This window comes from Medicago sativa, chromosome 4 (assembly GCF_051527215.1).
Source record: "Medicago sativa cultivar Bolivia chromosome 4, Bolivia_mono, whole genome shotgun sequence".
Lineage (NCBI taxonomy): Eukaryota > Viridiplantae > Streptophyta > Magnoliopsida > Fabales > Fabaceae > Medicago > Medicago sativa.
The window spans coordinates 24,341,435-24,358,579 of NC_140752.1; the positions used below are offsets into that span (position 1 = coordinate 24,341,435).

The 17,145-nt window shown below is 33.8% G+C and overlaps 2 protein-coding genes across 3 annotated transcripts; both read right to left on the reverse strand.

The window, feature by feature from the left end:
- Window positions 1-1,162: 1,162 nt before the first annotated feature.
- On the reverse strand, window positions 1,163-4,309 carry LOC146927167 (S-adenosyl-L-methionine-dependent methyltransferases superfamily protein). Of its 2 annotated transcripts, none has more exons than XM_085700518.1 (3): window positions 4,175-4,309; window positions 3,398-3,778; window positions 1,163-2,282 (listed from the first exon to the last, which is right to left on the reverse strand). In XM_085700518.1, the coding sequence occupies exons 2-3, from the start codon at window positions 3,742-3,744 to the stop codon at window positions 1,628-1,630; spliced, it is 1,002 nt and encodes a 333-aa protein (XP_085556644.1). In that variant the 5' UTR covers window positions 3,745-3,778; window positions 4,175-4,309; the 3' UTR covers window positions 1,163-1,627. The 2 variants fall into 2 exon arrangements, with proteins under 2 accessions (XP_085556644.1, XP_085556645.1); XM_085700519.1 differs by having other exon boundaries at window positions 3,398-3,802.
- Window positions 4,310-13,880: 9,571 nt separating this feature from the next.
- LOC146927168 (uncharacterized) lies at window positions 13,881-16,942 on the reverse strand. The gene is made up of 7 exons (XM_085700520.1): window positions 16,819-16,942; window positions 15,827-16,014; window positions 15,531-15,688; window positions 15,321-15,456; window positions 15,065-15,217; window positions 14,602-14,988; window positions 13,881-14,506 (listed from the first exon to the last, which is right to left on the reverse strand). The coding sequence occupies exons 2-7, from the start codon at window positions 16,012-16,014 to the stop codon at window positions 14,113-14,115; spliced, it is 1,416 nt and encodes a 471-aa protein (XP_085556646.1). The 5' UTR covers window positions 16,819-16,942; the 3' UTR covers window positions 13,881-14,112.
- Between the last annotated feature and the right edge of the window lie 203 nt (window positions 16,943-17,145).

A 17,145-nucleotide genomic window follows, 5' to 3' on the forward strand; every position in this document is an offset into this window, starting at 1 on the left:
TCATAAGCTCTTTCAAAGAGTCTCGCAATTGTTTATGTCAAGTAAATAACTTCAAATAAGACAATCCAGATAGTGTCTCAAACCAAGGAGATGCTGGTTGATTCTCCAAAGTCTCATTACATTATGGTTTGTATTTAAATTGGTAAAGAAGCTCAAATCATAGTTGCAGAGAAGTTTTATGTACCTTGACTGTTTGGTTTGGAAAATCTCACTAAATTGTATCAAGGCTGTATCATATACTCAGATTCTTTTACCATTACATATTTAGAAGGGCTAATCTATGTATTGGAAATTTATTGCCATATCATTGGCTGAGATAACTCTTATAAGTTTGCTAGTATATTTGTTTATACCTTTCTTTTCTGTTTTGCATCTTGTTTCTGGTGCAATATTTTCAGCACACCTTATGCTTCTAAACGTTCCATCCTCTTATTCTATTATTATATATATTTTTGGCTTATAAAAATACAAACATAACAAGGACTAAAAGCAATATTTCATACATTTAAAACGAACAAAAACTCAGGAACTAAAACTGAAACTGCAAATGTAGGTTAGTTGGTTTTGTTTGGTGGGAAAAAGCAGGTTACAAACAGAGTAGGAAACAAAAACTACAGAAAATCACATTCCAAAGAAATGTTGGTAGTAGTTTACTTAAGAAATTAATCAATTGGTACTCTAAGATTTCAAGTATATGAAGAGCAAGTCTTCAGTTTCGCAATCGAATTCGCTTTAACGACGATGATCTTTGAAGTTGATTCAAACTGAACAACCTAAACAAAAAAATTAGGAGAATCAAACTGAATATAAAACTTTTATTTCGATTTATAATAGTCTTTTATCTTCTTTTACTCAACTTCTTTTTACTCGACTATTCGGTAGAGTTTACTAGAAAGAGAGTCAATGTACTCACACCTTAGTAGAGGTGGCTATATTCATGACTATCTTTCAAATTTGTGACTATGTTACCATTTATCCTGTAACTTTGACCATAAATAATATAGATTAACTTTCTATATGAAAAACAAATGAATGAAATTATAAGACCCACCTGGCCACTACCATTGACAGATAAAAACAACACATCTAATTAGACCACTTCAACATGGATAATCAATCTATCTCATACCAGCTTCAACAACCAAACCATTCATTAGCTCTGTTTTCTGTCATGAACATCAACTTGAAACCATATATAATAAACATTCTAAAAAAATATGAATAGTTAAAGGTATCACGCCATCACAGATGTTCGATGGCATCCAACGTGATAATTGTCAAAACAGCAATCAGTTGTATGAAAACATGACTGCCAAATGCAGCTAATCAGATCATAATCTACATAGAGACAATAATATGTAAATATTAAGCTAACCCTTTTGGAATAGAATCCCAAAATATAATACAGATCTTCTAGCCTTTGTCAAGTCCTCAATCAAAATTACAAATGACCTGTCTCGCTTTTCCACCACAAGTCGATGAAAACCCCCGAGTAGAAAAAATCTCAGGACGGAAGCAAGAATATCACTAAGTTGCTGAAGACTTGTTGCAACGAGCAAATCAATTTAGTGGCTTGAGGTCATTCAAAGCTATTTCTCAAGCTTTTTTTCGAAGAATCAATCCGAACTTAAATCTTTGACCGTCTAAATTCAAACCATATCTCATAGTGATTAAACAGAATGCTATCATGTGTATGCTTCCCGAGATACTCGAGTCCTAAACTCGTAAGCTTCTTTGTGCATTCCTCTCCTCCCAACCTTGAACAGAACTTTATATTATGTGATACATAGATTCGTCCATCATAAGGTTTCAATTTGGATGCTAATCTTTCCAGTCCAATCCATACGAGTTTATCAGGCATATGAAGAAATACCGCACTAGCGTAAATCAAATCATAAGTTACACCAGAACCGAACTTACTGAAATCCATGTCCTCACCCTTAACGATCAGAGGTCGTTTATGTAAGAGGCCTTGTGCTGGAAGCTCGTACCTAAATGCAGCCATCAGAGAGAGCTCATCTCTTTCAAGACAATGAAAGTGTTCAGGGTTTAGATATCGAATGAAATGCAAACCAACTCGAAGCGTGCCACACCCTATCTCGAGCACCTGTGAGTCGGGTCTGAGCAGAATCGCTTGAGCAAGAAACTCATACACATCCCTTCCACCTGCCCAAGGTTCACCGTAGTTACTATGGTGCTCTTCAACTAGAAGTTCTCCAGGGCATGGAAAGGCAGTGTGGTTATTTGACTCAGGTCCCTCATAGTGTGATATGCCCTTAAATCTGCACTTGGAGGAAGAGAATATAATCAGGAAACCCAATAGGGAAGTCATATAGTCATGATCAAACAAAATGAAATTAGAAATTTCAACCATTTCTACATAACTATGAGCTTGACTTGAGTGTGAATTTAAACTTAGAGGATAAAGCATTGAATTATAACCAATGATGATGAATAAATGGTTAAAATTTTAACAGCTTCATAGTTATTAATACATGTGTACATATTTTTTTCACAATCTCAATACTTGATTTTTCAATTAATATTTTACCACAATCTCAACACTTCGATTTTTCAATCAACTCTACTTATCCTCTGAAGTGTGACCTCTCAATTTAGAGGAGCCAAATCCCATAACCATAAAAATCTCTGGTGTGGCTACCAAAACAATCAGATCTTTTCTTCGGAATCTTATGGAGAGACAGACAAATATGGACAGTACGTAAACAAGAGTTCTGTAGTTATGAATACATCATAGTCTAAGGCCAAGACCAAAACATTCTTTAGTACCTTAATTTAATCCTGTTATAAGAATATTATAAAAGCATTCTTTTGCACAGTATGCTATATATGGTGTTTGACTTTGAAAACCCATGTGCTTGTTCGCAGCTGAAATCAGTTATCATTTGTACAGGCTGTAAAGCAAGGTCAGAGAGAGGGAAGCATCTATACTACAAATTGTAAATTAAAAATTGAGAAACATCCCAATTCAAAGAATGTGAAGACAAGATGGACATAAAGCGAATAAACTTTAGTCTAAAGCATAGAATCATTTAAACAATACTAGAGATGTAATCCCCTAAAAAATACTAGAGAAACCAATAAAAGCAGACCCCTGCACTATTTCATTGCTACCCTGCTAATCTACTATTCAGCATGCTAATTTATTTTCCTACATTGGTTATCGGAACCAATTCTCCCACCTCACTCCACGTTCTATCTCTACCAAAAAAACTTCCAATTGCTATCTACAAATGGCAAGATTTTCAGTAAATCTAATTCTAAAGAGTAAAGCCTCTAATCAAGCAAATAACATTAAAATGTGGTATAACAAAACAGAAATATATTGTATCCACACACACACATGGATAAAATAAATTGAGAAGACGGGTCTTACTGTCTAAGATCCTCAAGTTGTTGAGCCCTAGTGCGAGGGTTAATACCCTTGCGGAGCACATTTTCTTGCATATGAAGTCCATTTGCTTGTATTTGACTTTTCACCCAATCAACATCCTCTTTCCTTGTTGCTAAAAAACCGTTACCTCTGCCAGACTCAGACGAACCAACATCAATGTTCCTAACTTTGTTGGCAGGGGTGGATGAAGGTTGTGAAGGGCATGAGCACGAAGAGAGAGACGACAAAAGGAAAAACAGAAAAACAGCAGCCACTGAAACAGTGAGAACCAGAGCCGGCACTGTCATCACTACGCCTTTCGACATAGCCCGAGGAACTGAAAGCGCCATCAATGACTACAACTTTTAATCTCAGCCTGTGAAGCTGGCAGAAACAGCCAAATCAACACTAAGCAAACATCCCATTGCTAATCAGTAATCACAAATATCATAAAATAGTAATTTCTTCAAATTCTACTAATCTAAAAAGCGCCATAATACTGCTATTTGACAACAATGCTAAAAAAAATCCTAATTTGAATGGCATCTATAGAAAATATAATGCATAAATCTGTATAATTGTTAAATTAAATCAAACCCCCCCAATTGAAATTTCCATGTTTAGTAGCTAGAACAATGAATGATTGACAAAACAAAACCTAATTGTATGTATATTAGAAAGTGACCCAGTTGAATAATGAAATTAAGGAGCAAGAAAATGAAGTAAAAACAAACAATAAACAGAAATCATGAAATGGGCGAAAATCGTAAAGAATCGTACCCGTCTTGAGAGTAGATCTAGAGAGAGAGAGAGAGAGAAAGGAATAAAGAAGGTCCGACAAGAGTCACCGGTCGGAACGACAGTAAAGTGAGAGAAGCAAACTCATCATTACAGCCTGTTCGTGATTGGAATTATGCTCCTCCTCTCCTAATGTTCTTCTTCACAAAACCAAAGTTTAATGACTTTAATTTACATTTAAAAAAAAAAAAAAATTATATACCAATTTTTAGATAGATGTATTTATTACTTTTTTTAATTTACATTTTATTTTTTGAACTTAATCCTACTGCACTACAAATTGACAAGTTTCAATTGACGGACGAGCATGATCAAGCACAAAACATCTTAGAGCTGCATTTCCTTACGTCACACTCATCCTATACAAAGGAATTCAATGTAAAAACATATATAGTTTATTCGGTAAAATACATGTTGTGTTCTCTTCATTCTTTGACTTTTCAAAGAATCATGTAAATCTTTACGCTAAGTATAAGACATTTTAATACCAACAACTTCAGCAAACTAACAAGAATTAAACTTAAATTCCAACAAAATAAAGACACTACATAATATGATGCTACCTAAACATAATCTTCTAGTTGAATCAAACTCTTGAAAATATCTTCAGACGATCTCAGCAACGTAACATACATATCGATCCACGAGAACATGATGTGCTGACAAAAAAATCGAGAACATGTTCCTCACGTCGTCGTCATTCATTATTCTAGCCGACTGAACGTTATTCTCCCCTCGTCGAACGATTCTAGCCGACTGAACGTTATTCTCCCCTCGTTGAACGATAAACGTTCATACCAAACGTATTCCACCCTCCTTTTGTCTCTGGGGTTGATTTCTTGGTTGATTTCATTCAGTTGATCCTTCATATCTTTAACGTGACATTGTACCGAACCTTGAACAAATGAGGATTTCCATCGTTGAAGCGTACTTGAGTGTTGTACAAATTGGCCATTGTTTCAGATCTACACCATAAGAAATTAAAAAATCAATGAAAAACTCATTCAAATATCTCATCAAACACTTTGAGCAAAAATTATACATAAACCTTAAAACTCAAAACTACAACATAAACATGCAAACATCTAAACAATTAAGCAATATAAGTCATTTACATGTAAACATTGTATCATTTCTTGCCAAAAAATCAAAATTTAAACAAACCATTAAACTAAACAATTTCTAATTTAAGATGAAAAATCTAACATATAAACATACAATGTTAATGGTGTTTGATTATGAAAACTTACTTGTTATTGGAGTGTCGTTTGATTTGAACTTGAAGAAATTAGGGATTTGGTTGATTTGAGAGAGTTTTGGAGATTTTGGATGTGAAAGAGGAAATGAGAAAATGAGTTGTTGTCTGGTCTTTAAAAAGACATGCATCGTGAGTTAACTCACGCTAAGTTTCAGCATGACTTAACTCACACAGGCTGTTATTCAGCGTGACTTAAGTCACGTTACGTTTAATGCATGCGTGACTTAAGTCACGTGGGGGTATTTTCGATTTTTTTTATGGGAATGAGCAAAATGTTATGGGAAAAGAGCAATTTTCCCTTTATATAGTCATCAATAGATAATATTGGGCTTCACACCTCATTGGTCCTTAACTTTGTGAATTCCGCTCTCTACTAAACACATTTTACTCATTCTCAACTGAAAAGACAATAATACCCCTGTGTGAGTTAACTTACATTACTGTTAATTTTGGGTGACTTAACTCACGATGTGTGAGTTAAGTCATGCTAGTGTAATTTTTTGCGTGAGTTAACTCACACTAAGTCTATGAAAAAAAAAAACAAAATAGGCAGAAGCAATAATTCCATGATTTCATTCATTCCTTCATTCATACATACATTCATTCAGTCAATTGCATCCATTTTTTCATCATTCATTCAAGCATTCATTCAATCAAGTATTCACTTATAATCAAAATACGAAGAATAAAGGAATAAAATAACGCAAAATGTCATAAAAATGCAATAGTGCAAGTGTAGATATATATTACATCAAAAACTCCCAAAAATGTTATTAAAAACTACAAATATGCAAAAGTCATAAAAAAGACCCTACCACTAGCCCGATGGACTCCTACTCCTCCTCCGTAGAGCCGGCACCTCATCAAACACGGTATAATCGGACCGGATGCCCTCCAAAATGCTGGAAAAAAAGGTGGATGTGAAGTCACATCATAAATCCCCATTGCATCCTCCACTTTTGCTCTGATGTTGCCGATGATCTGGAATGGTTCGAGAGGGTGTCTAGCCCATTGTTGCTCAACAAGAACCTCCTCGTAGACAGGTCTGGGAACTGCGTACTCAGGAACGGGAACAGGCCAATCAAATGAGGATGAGATACACGGTAGACCCCTTAAAATGCATCCACTCCTCGCCCTCCAGGACTGGCCGACCCCTCTGCTACATGGAGAGCAAACTCTAAGAAGGTCGTAACCACCTTTGCTGGCTCAAGTTCCTCAATCGTCGTGGGTGGTTAGGGAACGGTCTGAACATAGTCGTACTGCTTCAGAACCAGCTCGGGCAAGTGACACACCATCCTCTCTTTGTTAGCCATAATCCATTCGGAGTACCAGCATATGTCTAAAAAGGCGTGATGTCTCGTCGTCCCTCGTACAACCTCCAGATGACATGAGAATGCTCCAACGAATTAATCCCGAGTCTGAAATGTCCAGCATCAAAAAATCCCCTCAGAGGTTTCTATCTACCTATAAAAGGGTCCTCACGCTCATAATCTTCATAAGTCATCCTCGGAACTAGTTGTCTGAAGTGAGCCAAAACTCATTCCTACAAACACAAAGAGACAAATTTACATCAGCACACAACTATCATACAAACAACTATATATTTACGATTCATTAAAAAATATATTACCACTAGCAAGCTCATGTAACCACCAACGACTCCCACAGATGGGTCAGACGTAAGAGAAAGGTGCTCATATAGAAAAGCAAGTCTCATCCCGCCCCATAACCACTCGTCTAACTCCTCCAAATCATAAAGCGCAAGCAGCCACAGCAGATTAACGATTTTACTGTTCTTGCCGGCAAAAAGGGTGTAGCTAAGCAAGAGCAACAAAAAAACAATAACACAGGCAGGCATAACAACATCTGCTCTGCCTTCTCCTCCTCTGATAATTCCTCCACCAACTGGTTACATCTATTCAACAGCTCCTCATAACATTGTTTCAAGGATGTGTAACTGACATGAGCACCACAATGTTTATTTACCTGCTCCACTGCATCCTCCACCGTAAACAATAACTCATCCATCTGAATGAGATAACTCATTCATCTGAATGAGCCTTCCATCGATGGGGATGCCTAGAAGACAGGCCACATCATCTATGTGACGGTCATCTCCCCCACAGGCAGATGGAAGTTGCTGGTCTCCTCATGCTATCTCTCAGTCAAGGCACAAACTAGCCCATGAGAGATGTATGGAAGGGGTAAGACCGGAACGATTCACAGGCTCCCAGAACAACCCATTATCTTCTACCAGCAATGGAAGCATCAAGTTTGCAAGCTTCAGTTTCTTCCTGTGCGAGACAATGGTCATCTTATGGTCCATTTGCATCTGAAATACAACAAAAAAATAAAAAAAGTTGAAAAGTAAAAAAAAAAAATCATAACTAAAAAAAATGTATCATAAACAATTAATAAAGTGGAAAAAAAAACAATAAGTAAAAAAAAATTAATATTAAACATGAAACATTCTAAGTAAAAAGAAATGTCACGTATTCTAACAAACACCGTTAAAAAAGTAATAACTAAAATAATCATTAAAATACGTTAGATTTTAATATTGTAAAGCATTAAATAAGGAAAATAATAAGTAACATATCATTAAATTATATTAAATAAAGGAATTATACTTACTACTTTATCGCCCCAAAGTCTGCATGCATGTGTTTACCGAAGTTCGGTAAAAGCGACAAATCATAAGGCCCCCTGAAAGCCCTCAAACTTCTCCCCCTGAGTGTCAGCCTGCTGTTGAGGAGTCTGCTCAAAGAGGCTGCTCATACTGATACGCCTCCTGATACTGATACGCCTCCTAAAATTGAGGTCGATACTCCTCATGAATATGATGCAGCTGCTGATACTGTGTCGGATCCACAATCTGAGATAGACCTGTCTCTAACGAAGATCCCCCACAACATCATCCCCACCAAACCTCGTGGGTCCACCTATCCGTCGAGCAGGAGCATGAGGAGGACGGCGTACTACTTGCTTTTCCCTCCGTACACTACTATAGTAGAGGACTGTTGCCTCCCAAACCTCATTCTGTCAGGCCTATCAGACATACCTGCACAATATTTCAAAAGGCAAAAAATCAATGAGACATTTTCATACGGACAATTCAACAACATTTCTAACAATTCAACAACAACAGTTAAATTTCGGCAGTGTCATTTCAATCCATAAACTACCACATTGCAGTCAAACTAACTATAATCAACATTAACAAACATATTTCTAACTAATTTCATCATTAACATTGAAAAATCAAAAGAAAATTCATTGAGACATTTTATTATACACTTAGAGTCCATATTTCAATCAAGTTAAAATCAAACAATTTCAAAACCCTAAAACTGCCACATTTCACTCTAAACAACATTTAAACTACAATTACTAACTAATTAATTCATCACTAACAATCTTAAAAACTAACATGCAAGCCAAATTTTTAAAAACCTAAAAATGTTAAATTTCTTCAAACAAATCTAAAATTTCAACCAAAAAAATGCAATGAAGTAGGATAATCAACACTTACTTGATATTGTAGAAGAAATTGACATTGAATGACGCAAGAAAGATGAAAATCGCACTTGGAGGGGAAAAATTCATATGAGCAGAAGTTGGAAATGTGTTTGTGTGTTCTATGTTGCTGTTAAATGACTTAAGTCACTTAGCGTGATTTAACTCACACAGGAGTAAGGGTGCGTTTGGTTTGCAAAACAGTAAGTACTGGACAGAACAGTACAAGAGAGAACAACACAACACAAGGCATCACAACAAATTTTTATGGCATTGAATAATTTTTTGTTTTATACGATTTTTGGTGGACGAAATGCTATTTTGGTATTTTAGACAACTTGTACGTGAGACAAAAATTTGTGATGTGGTTTCGTGAGGGACAAAAATATCAACTTTTGTCTTGTCCCTTGCCTCCAGTTTGTCTTGTACCTGAAACAGTTTTACTAATCAAACACTAGACAACTGGAGTTGTTATGTCATGTCCTTCGTTTTTTAGCAAATTAAACGCACCCTAAAAGGGGTAAAGATCCTCTCCATTTATAACTTTTTCCATTTGTTGCAATTTAAAATTCCATTTAAAAGTGTCATTTCAGGTTGGAGCGAGCAATTCATGTTGACTAAAGAACAGAATTCTAACTTTGTGAAGGGACTATGGATCGTAAGGATTGGGCCTTGCCCATTCCGAAATCAATTAGAATAGAATATTAACATTTTTTTATCTTAGAATTTATTTTATGCTATATAAATAGCAACTGTTTTAGCACTCAAAGAAAAACTTAAAGGGAGTATAATACCAATAAATAGTATAAATGGCATGCAATTTTAAAGATTAAAAAAAGTAGAAATTTAACATTTTAAAAAATAAAAACAAGAAACTTAAAGGGAGTATAATACCAGTAAATAGTATAAACGACATGGAATTTGAAAGGCCCTCCAAAAATAAAGAATTTAATCTGGTATATTTGTCGAGGGTGCTTACTTACTCGTGTTAGGCTTCATGACAAAGGGCTGCAATGTTCGTTGGGTTGTGTAATTTGTGACACACCTTTCGAAGACCTTTTTTTCTTTTTTTTTTGAAAGAACCTTTCGAAGACCTTAACCATGTATTTTTTACAATTTCTTTGCATGTACAGGTTTCACAACATAGTGGTCTATCATCTGAGCCAGAATTATCACTGACCTGATCAACCATATTCAAGGCATCTTGCAACAGCTCTTCCAATCTTTTTTACAATTCATATAACTTGTGTTGAAACATCTCACAGAACATCTTAAGTCTAACGTGCCAGAATTTCAGAACGAAATGTAGCACTCTATCTTCATATTTTATTGTGCATTTAGTCTTAAGGCGGTGGATATGAAAATAGTTGTAGATACTTCTTAAGGCGGGGAAGATAACTAAAACTATACATTTACAATAATTATATTTTCAAAATAAATTGTAATAAGTAAAAATAATACACCCGCATTCAACCATTTTGTACAACAATGATTTTGCGATGTTGGCGGATCCACCCACTGAAATAAAAATATATATTACATAAGTCTCAATATTTTGTAATACAAACGATTTCATATATTTTATACGAAAAATCAAAACAAACATCAAATCACTTATATAGTGCAGGTCATTAATTAATATACTAATTTTGTTGTAGTGTACCTTAAGTGGTCTGTGAAATATCTGGATGTTCAACGCTACATGAATATAATTTAATTTGAAGAACGGTTTTGCTTCTATAGAAGAGTCGTTCAATAAGGTGGTGTTTAAGACCACAAAAAAGTATATGCATAAGGGTTTTAAGGTTCATATATAACATCCGCTCAAAATGTAGGTTACCATATTGATTCAAGGACTTTATTGAGTGTCGTCTTTTTTTTTTTGTTGGTGGTGGCTGGGGTTTGACCCCTGGACCTTGCATATATTATGCATTGTTTATACCAATTGAGTCAAGCTCAAAAGGATGGTTTCGTCTCTTTAATTGCTCTTTTCTTTTCCCCTTTATTTTGCTTTTAATTTCTTGTTATTTTTCGCTTTCATGATATGACATTTGTTCCCCAGTTTTTGTTTAAGTTTATCAATTAAGAAGGTTGGGTTCATGTCACTCTTCTCATTTTGTTCTTGGTTCCTTTTAATTATATATATCTAGGTATATCTAGGGTGTTGTGGTTAGTTCACCATCTGTACCACATTTTCCTAAAAAAAATAAACAGTCAAAAATTGAAAATTTTAAAAATAATCAAACAAATTTAAATTTAATAAAGACTAAAATCGCGTGTTGAAAAATTTATAGGACGCAAATATGTCTCTTTTTTTATGAGGGGAAAAATAAATTTGTTATTTTTTAGTGACATAAAACTTCTTTAACCCTTTCTATTTTTGTTCTCTTAATTTTTTTATTCTATTTGTAATTTCTTGTTAATATTAAAATGTTTATTTGTATTCTTCGTATCATCATAATTTTTGTAGATAATCATCTTTTTTTTTTATTTCTTTTAACACCTTTTTCTTGTCTCCATTTTTTGTTTATCAACCAAACAAATTATACAAAAAAGTAGCGACTGAATTGTTTTGGTTTATTTTTCTAAAGGAATAAATGTTACTTTTAGTTTTCGTAGTAACTAAATTGAGACTTATGACGTCTTCACTCTTGTGGACTATACATGTATTTTATGACATTTATCAATGACTAAATTGGGCCTTCGATCTATATTGATCCATATTTTGTCAAAAAGAAATTTACATATATTAAATTATTTATCAAAAAAAATTGAATTTTAAATTTTTATGGAAAATTTACCCAAACAATTGATTCCCTTTAATCATGCAGTAAATGAAGAAAAAAAAGTATGCATTAATATTTATGAATTTGTAGATTTGATATTAGAAAGAAAATCATATAAATCTAAAGCTACCATTTTTTATATCAATTACCATAATATCGAGGCACGCATTTAAAGCATAGAAGCAATATGTTTAAACTGTCTAAATGTACATTGTTAGGTTTGTTATTGACCTTTATGCATGTATAATTTTCTGTTTTCAAGCAACTTTAAATAAACTATTTTAGTGATTGTGTTTAAAGGGTATGTACTCATTCGTAAAAACCTGCAGTGAATTTGTAAAAATAAAATAAAAAATAACTCAGCGGAAACCATTATATTTACAATCAAACAATTAAACTCTAATTAGGATTCTTGTAAATAGTAGTCATATTAATTTTTCTAGGAAGATGTGAGTTATTAGTTTTTTTTTTTTTTTTTTAGAAAAATATATATTTCAGTGAAATGAATAAAATAAAAAAAGTGAACAAACTTAACTACAAAGTTTGAATGGTTGCTCGGGTTAATTTCCAATATTTAGATTTCATACCTATTTGTATTAATGATTTTGTTAATGAGTTGATTTGGTTGTTGTTAAAAAAAAAGAAGATTTAATATAAGAATTATAAACTACATTATTAGGGATCCGGATCCTCTCCAGCCGACATCCCTGCAGCAGCCTCTCCATCTAACAAACCAACCATTAGATACATCCATTGGATGATATGGAAAGGCCATAATATGTTGAAAAAACAATATGCCAATATCTCCAAATTCAATGCACATAAATATTGCATTTATGTGTATCAAATTACACTACCCTCTGAATCAATCTTCTGTTACACGACCCTCTGAAAACAATCTTCTGTTACAACTAAATTCTTCCTCTTTTACTCTCTCATAGCATGTGTATCAAATTGTCATGAAAACTTAAATTAAAAATAAGAAAAAACTATCCAAATCAAAAGTAATAATCTCAAAAAAAGAGTACAAAAGTTTCTACAATGAACTCAAACAAAATGTTCTGCAATGAACTTAAATTCAAAAAAAATGAACTCAAACAAAAGTTTCTACAATGAACTTAAATTTAAACTCCAGGTCTGCTCCGTCCGCCTTCGGTTAATGTTTCACACAGTTGCATAACTTCAGGTCTGATCTCTCAAAAGCAGCACAACCTTTCAGCTTTCCACAATCTTTGCAGCTACCAACAATCTTCCTCTTAACATATACTCCTCACATCTTTATGGCTCTGTCAATGTTGTGATATCTTTGTCACACAGTATTCCTATGATTTGAAAGATACATGTTAATAACTTAAGCATATATGTTAAAGAAAGTGCTATATAGTTGTAGAAACTTACCATTTAAGAAACTGGTAAAACTGGTGCCACCAAATTGATTGAAACCATTGTTTTCCTACATAAATGACCAAACCAATTAGCCACTATTTTTTCCCTTAAGTACATTATTGTATTTGAATTGCTATTATACCATAGATGGATGATTATATGCATTATTTGGCAGATTGTTTTTTCAACATTTTATTGCCTTTCCATATCATCCATTGGATGTATCTAATGGTTGGTTTGTTAGATGGAGAGGCTGCTGCAGGGATGTAAGAGGGAGAGGATCCAAACGCAAAGAAATGAATGATAGGCGTAAGAATCAAGTATTACCTTAATTGATCATAACAAATCAATAAAACTTAACGTGGTGAAAAAGTTGAAAGATTAATATAAGAAATTATACACTACAATATAAGATCTCTTTAAATAATTAGCCTAAGGCCAGAAAATCCATGTATACATCTCTGGTGTCGATGACAAACATATAGAAGAAATATGAACGTGCGAATCAAACATTACATGAATAGATTATAACAAAATTACAACAATAGCAAAATAAATATAATTCATAAACATCATTATTGGAACGGCGGAAAACCATCTCGCAACAATCTTTAGTAATCTTTCTTCGTATGAAACAATCGAACATTTGAAACAACTACACTAAATTGATTCAAATCTCTAAAAAAATTGAACGAAAATAAGAGAGAAAAGAAATATGGGTGTATGAATCAAACACAACGTGAATCATAATCAACATCACAATAAAAGTCAAATAAATATAATTCATAAACACTTTTATCGGAACGGACGGAAGCCATCTCGCAATAATCTTTTGAAATCTTTCTTCATATGAAATAACAGAACAGATAATCATTCAACATCAATACTTATTTGTATACAATGCAGCAACATTAAAAATACAACTTACCTTATCTAAAGACGCCCAGCCTTTCTCACTGCAATCAGAATCAGATTTATTTATTTGTATACAATGCAGCAACATCAATACTTCCTTGGGTGTACATTTCGGAGATAAGTTTTGTCAATAAAAGTCCCTCTGGTGTATCCTCATGTTCCTTAAGAATGGCTGCGATCTCTTCATCTAACCCAATGGCAGCTTTGTTGTGTATTTCCATAGTCTTTCTAAAAATTTCCTTAACTTTATCACGGAGTGACTTAGAAACTTTGTCAGGTTCATCGTCTAATTTAATCTTTATAAAAGTATCATTGAGTGACTCAGAAACATGGTCAGGTTCATTTTCTTCAGCATTATCTTTAACCTCTTCTTGCTGCACACGTTGTTTGTACTCCATTCCTTTGTTTCTTCCTGTCTTGGACTCATAACTATCAAAGTGCAGCTCACACAATCTATAGCATACAAAAAATCAATAAAACCAGATCAAGTACGTATATGTTTTTCTCAAAAAAAAAAAAAAAAAAAAGTAAAAGTGAATATATTTTACCTAAAAAGATGTCCCATGACAAATACTTGAAACATCACATACCCATTATTCTTCAGAAGCACTAAATCGCCCATTAGACTATCTAACTCAAACTCCTCTCTTACCTTAAAAGGCTCATACTTCAGATGGGTAGCAGCAACAAATAAGTCCGGAACATCACCTTGGAGCACAAACTTGTTGTTATTAAACCCAACACAATGTAACTTCTCATCTGAGCAGGATAATTGATATCCCCTGTGTAACAAATCCAAGATTAATGGAGCAATCCAGACACGATCTTCTTTATAAAATTTCTTCACCAATTTATCGATAATGACACTTTGATCTTCTGAAAACACTTGGTATTTTGAAGCTAATTCACTTCCATCTCTCAAAAAATCACAGAATCTGCAAAATTATAAATCATAAAAATATGTTGTCTTAGAAATTATCACATTACTAGTAGAAAAAAATTAATAAATACCTTGACCAGGCACTTTGATTCTTTATCTTTTTGTTGAACTCTTCTTGTGTCTTCTTAACAAAGTTAGAACAGTATGGGTCCACAATTTCTCTATTTGCCCAAAACATCTCCAACTTAAACTTTGGTGAGAGGAGAGGGGGAAAAACATTATTTCTGTTGATCAAAAACAATAATAAACTTAGTAATATCTCCCTAAAAACGACATAAACACCGAATGCAATAAAAGAAAAAGAAACCATTATGTATATTGACCTACCGAATCACTTGCAATTGAATTTCTAATTTGAGAAGACCCTCATTGTCCAGGAAACTCTCTTCCCCGTCTAAAAATACATCCTGATGTTCAAATATAACCAATTGGAGATTCTTGCCATCAAATGGAAGGAGAGAGTCTGCACCGATTCAAATGAAATATTATTAGTCGTTTTATTTTATTATTTAAAATAACTACAATATAAAAACCTACCCGTAATATAATTCATCTCAGGGTGATGGGGGTGAAAAATGGTCAAAGTCAACAACAATGCATTGATGTCGATTGGACTATCGGGCTCTCCTAGAGTAAGTACAGAAAAACCGAGATCCATAGATGCCTTCCCTTCCCCCCGCATAACTTGCAAACACCTGAAATAAAAAATCCAATTAAAATTACACGTTAGAAATATCAATTTTAAGGGACCCAATTTTTTCCTTCAGTTTCATATATATACTTTACAATCCAATCAATTCTATAAAATACAAAAGTCTGAACACTTCCCATACCATCTGTACTCTCCAAGGTCAACGGGAAATAATGAGTTTTTGTCACATAGAGGCAAAGGCATAACTTTGAGAGGAATGTGGCTATAAATTTCCATCTTCTCATCGAAAGAAACTTCGATCGGAGTCCAATCTTTCACTGCATTACGAATAGTAGTACGCAACATGAACGAATCTTCCCCCTCTGTCATCTAAAGAAATAAACACAATTAATGTATGAAACTTAAAAAAGATACTACAAATCAGTATGCTACTCAGTTTATAAACTGATTGCTACTGTATGAAACTTAAAAAAGATACTACAAATCAGTATGCTACTCAGTTTATAAACTGATTGCTACTTTAGATGCAACAATGGCAAAATCAGTAAGCTAATCATTGGGAGGCCAAATAAATTTCCACTTCAAAAGAATATATACTACAAATCTAATCAAACTCAAATGAAAAGCTTCTTTCCTTTAAGCCCTACAACTAACAGTTTAACAATTAACACCCTCCTAGGAAGCTTATCACCTTGCAAACTACATTTGCTTTTTCTTAAACCCCTTTCTTTGAAAACTCGTAAGTTCTAATTGCAGCCCTATTTAGCTTCCTGGGGTGATTAGGTTTTGATGTTTCTTATGATCTAAAGTATTAGTACTTGGTTCTTTTTTCTGGTTTGAAACAGAATAAAGGCAACAATCAAACAAAGCTCATGTAGTGAACACAACATACATCATCAGCACTCAATCAAGTTACACATGCATGAAGTACAATGAATCACACAAACAAAGTTGTCAATATTTCCAATAACCATATTTACAAATTGTAAACCAATAAACAGCATGAATAACAATGAATCACACAAACAGGCTTCGGAAATCATACACTATCGTGTCTTTCGTGCGTGTGGTTAGCTTCGTAATAACCAGCATTTCTCTTACGCATAAACAATTCCTAATTCTAAAACCCTAAAATAAGGAAAGAAGGAGAAATTGGAGAATCAATTTGCTTACCTTAGGTTCCGGCGAGGGTGAAGGAGAAATTGAGAAGTTCCGGCGAGAGTGATGATGGAGGTGGCGGCGAGTGAGAGGTTCGTCGAGAAACGAGTGTGAAAGGTTCGTCAAAAAGTGATTATGTGTTTTTTTTTAAGAAAAAAAGGTTTAATATAACTATTCATTTAATTAGTTTATTTATTTAATTAATTAATAAATAAAAAGAGGTAAAGTTCATGATTCACAAAGGGAAAAATTAGAATTTTGCTCTTCACCCTACACATTTTGTTCGCGCCCTACAAACCTACCAAAAATGTTCTTGCGCAAGTTAACATGCGCAAGTGTTAA